Genomic DNA, 3,910 nt, shown 5'->3' with positions numbered 1-3,910 from the left:
TCAGCTGTGATATTGAATGAGAGTGCAGGCTCAAAAAAGCCAAATGGCCTACTACTGCACCTATGAATACACATGTCACACTAATGAAATTACCCCAGCAAAAAAATTATAGGACTGCTCCCACTGACAAGGGTGAAGAACCAGCAGACACAAATTTAAGGAATTAGTAGAAGAACCACAGCTGACATGAGGAAACACTTTTATGCAGTGAGTGGTTATAATCTGGACTGCACTGCCTGAGAGGGGGTGGGAGGCAGATTCAATCATGGCTTCCAAAAAAAAAAGGGAATTGGATAAGTATCTGAGGGAAAAATATTTTGCAGGGCTTGGGGGATGGGCTGAAGTGCTCTTGGAGAGCAGTCACGTGCTCGACCGGCTGAATACAGCACAGGAGGCCAATCATTCTATGACCAAATCCTAGTGCAATACTTGCTGTAACCAAGGTATGGTAACTGAAAAAGCAGCAACCACAAACTTGCAAGGTGACAAAACCCAGTCCAATATTGAACAGTTTATTTACAGTTCATCACATTTCACAGAGAGCCCAGGTCTCAGCCTGTACAAAGTCACAAGCCATCATTCTCTGTAGGAATGAGTCTCACACACACACACACACAATTATATAAACACAAGCTTTAATCACTCTCCCCCAGGGTGTGCTTGTCAAACATGTACTCTCCCAGGCCATTCTCAGGGCCTCCCAGTCTCTTCAGGTTGGTGATGTGATCTCCAAGCTTCTTGATCATCTTCACTTGTTCATCCAAGTAGTGGGTCTCCAGGAAGTCACACAACTGAAAAGAGGAGGAGTGTTATGTACAGTAGCAGATATCAAGGAGCATTACAGCTTATCCTAGAGTTTGGATTTTAATCCTCTTGGACTGGAAGATAGTTAAGTGATGCAATTGAAATCAATGGAATTACTGCATTATTTAGATGAAAACTTGCTGTACAAAAAGGTGCGGGATCAGACACATTTACAATATCTACCCCCAAAGTTATTGGGCACGGAGATCTTGTTAAATTAAGTTCAAGGACAGTAACTTGCCAAAGGCCCACATTAAAAGCATTAGGAACTTACATGAGGGTCAGTACACTCAGTGGCAAGCTTGTGCAGATCCAGCAGACTCTGGTTCACATTCTTCTCCATCTGCAGAGCTCTCTGCATTGCCTCCAGACCATTGCTCCATTCATCCTGCTCTGGTTTCTGAAGAGAAAATTCTGATGTTCACTTACAAAATGGATTAAATAAACACAAGTATTTAAGGTTTCGATGCTCTGATAATGACTACAAGGCAACATATTGTACTTCAAATGTAGTGACCTTCGTCCATTTAATCAAACGCCAGAGTGAGGATCACACAGGGCGGCCTGCCTTTTATACTGGGCCTGACACACATGTACATGTCTCCCATCGTGACCATACAGCTGGTGCACACATTTCCCATAGTAGTGTCATCTGGTGGCACATATGCAATAGTACAAGCAGTAAACAGGTTTGGATAAATGGCAGTAGTGAAGGAATTAGGGATGAAAAAAATGCAATCTGAAATCCAAGATACTGTGACCCAATGTGTTTGAATATAGAATTACTGCATTAAGCAATTAACCACTGGAGTCAAATTGATCAGTTGAATAACAGATGTATTTAAGGGAAAGCTAAATAAGTACATGAGGGAAAAAGGAATAGGTGGTTATGTTTCTGGATAAAGCAAGGTAGGAGGAGATGTCTGGAGCCTGATCAACAGAACAGTTTGTCCAAATGGCTGGTTCCTGTGCCCAATTCATTCTAAAGCAGTTGGTTCCAATCAGTCCAAGGGAAGCCAGACAGAAAGCCACTCGTTTATGGAGCCAAACCTTGATGTCTGCCAAGATAATCCGGCCTCCACGTCGATTCTGGAATTCCATCAGTTTCTCAGCATGCTCACGTTCCTCGTGTGACTGCTTCTTGAAGAACTCAGCAAAGTGACACAGGGCAACATCATCCCGGTCAAAGTAGAAGAACTGCAGAGAGATCAGAGAAGTAGTTGTTTATTGCATGGCAGAAACATCATGGGCATTTTACATAAAGCCAAACCAATTGCTCTTGCTTTCAAGGGCTCAGTTTCATTGAACTTGAATATAGTTATGGAAACTAGCCCCTATACAACTAACTTGGTAAAGATAGTGGATAATCTCACCTCCAGCAAAAGGGAAACTGGCAAATGGAAACTGAGTGATTTGCAAGGCAATTGGAACACAGAGTGGACAAGTTGTATCGCCCCACCCAAGTCAGTGAGGCACAATGGACTGAATGACCTCCTGTGTTGCATCATTCTATGATAACCAATTCAGCTTTGATAAATTAGAAGCTTAATCTTAGCACCCAATATTCTTTGTAGCACTCAAATTTAGTGAAGGAATTCTAACAAGATTTATACCCTGGTTACCAGTAGCACACTAATAATCATTGTTTATTGACACAGATCTAGTGTGTGCAGGCTAGTTGAGGGGCAGTATTGGAACTCCGAACAACCCCTTTAAAAGTAGAGATCTCATCACAGTGCAGAATTCATATCATACAAAAGGAGAAAAACTAGCTGAGTTTTACTAGCTACAGTTATGCCAAAGAATTAAAACTACCACAAGCAGCATGAATTTAGCACCATCAAAACATTTGAGAACTAGAGGCCACAGAATAAAAGCGATGAGAACCCCTCAGAATTTGAGGAGCGTGAAGTTCACAGGGTAGGAAAGCAAAGGGGTTAAGGGAGAGGCCACTGAGCACAGACAATTCATGAAGCCTTTACCACCAATAAAGCAAAGAAAGTTAGAGGAAAGACAGAAGAAGGATACAAACTAGTATTTAAAATTGAGGTTAGAAACACTAGGAACAGGAGAGAAGTAGAAACATTTGTAACACTTTCTTCCCATCCTCCCTCTGTGGAGGTAAGGGATGGCTGGGAAAGAAAGTGTTTCAGATTTCCATCACACTGGTGGGAAAGAATACTTCCTGACATTCCTCCTAAATGGCCGAGCTGTATTTTTATGACATCACCCATTGAACCGGCAATGTAAGGAAAGTCCATGCAGTGATTTAGAATGAGGAGACAAATTTTGAATTCCTCACTGAGTGCTGAATGCATTCCAAATAAACTTCAAGCTCAAGAGCCCAGGAAAGAGAGTCATTAAGATTCAATATCAGAATATGGTACAGCTGCTGCAAGAAACAGACAGTTTGTTAATAAGTACACAGGAAGATAAATTCTCATATTGTAGCTTTAAAAGTTAATTCACTGCATAGATTGCAACAAGTGGGGGGGGGGGGGTGGAAGGGAGGAGCAAGAGAAAGAAATAGGTGGGCTGGGTACAGCACAGGATTTCATAAATTCACATTACATAGTCTCCATTGTGAAGTGGCAAAAAATACAAAACTCACCATAGAAAGATAAACATAGGAGGAATAGAGCTCTATGTTGATCTGCTTGTTGACAGCATCCTCACAGTCCTGATGATAGTTCTGACACACTTGAGAAGCCATCTGAATGTTTTATTTTCTGAAGTAGAAATATTGTAGATATAGGAAGGTAACATTTAGTCAATCTCAAACTCCTGTATTAATACTGAGGGATAATCCAGGGTGTGGCATTCATGATGATGAGTGACAGTCATCAATACTCAATCAGAAGTTGTAGCCTCTCAGAGCACCAATCAAGTAAAGGGAGGAGGTAAGATGGACTCCCAGGACGAGTCACATCTTTGAAGAATGAACATCATTGGCTGACAACTCAATGAGGATCTCAATTGTCCGAACTTTCCACAAACACAGTTCAAATATCCAGAGTCATGGGTTTAATTGGAATCTCTACTCTTTGAGCTAATTAATTGGAATGATTAAATCAGCGATTGGATAAACTTAAACCATAAGTGCCCC

At 41.4% G+C, this 3,910-nt stretch overlaps 1 protein-coding gene across 1 annotated transcript; it reads right to left on the bottom strand.

Moving 5' to 3' along the window:
* Window positions 1–635: 635 nt before the first annotated feature.
* LOC139262560 (ferritin heavy chain B-like) lies at window positions 636–3,517 on the bottom strand. The gene is made up of 4 exons (XM_070877723.1): window positions 3,416–3,517; window positions 1,855–2,001; window positions 1,079–1,204; window positions 636–791 (listed from the first exon to the last, which is right to left on the bottom strand). Exons 1-4 carry the CDS (start codon window positions 3,515–3,517, stop codon window positions 636–638), a joined length of 531 nt encoding a protein of 176 aa, XP_070733824.1.
* Window positions 3,518–3,910: the final 393 nt, after the last annotated feature.

The sequence above is a fragment of the Pristiophorus japonicus genome, chromosome 4 (genome assembly GCF_044704955.1).
Source record: "Pristiophorus japonicus isolate sPriJap1 chromosome 4, sPriJap1.hap1, whole genome shotgun sequence".
Taxonomy (NCBI): domain Eukaryota; kingdom Metazoa; phylum Chordata; class Chondrichthyes; family Pristiophoridae; genus Pristiophorus; species Pristiophorus japonicus.
Note: the sequence above shows the minus strand (reverse complement) of the source record. Positions and strands in the feature narration are given on the sequence as shown.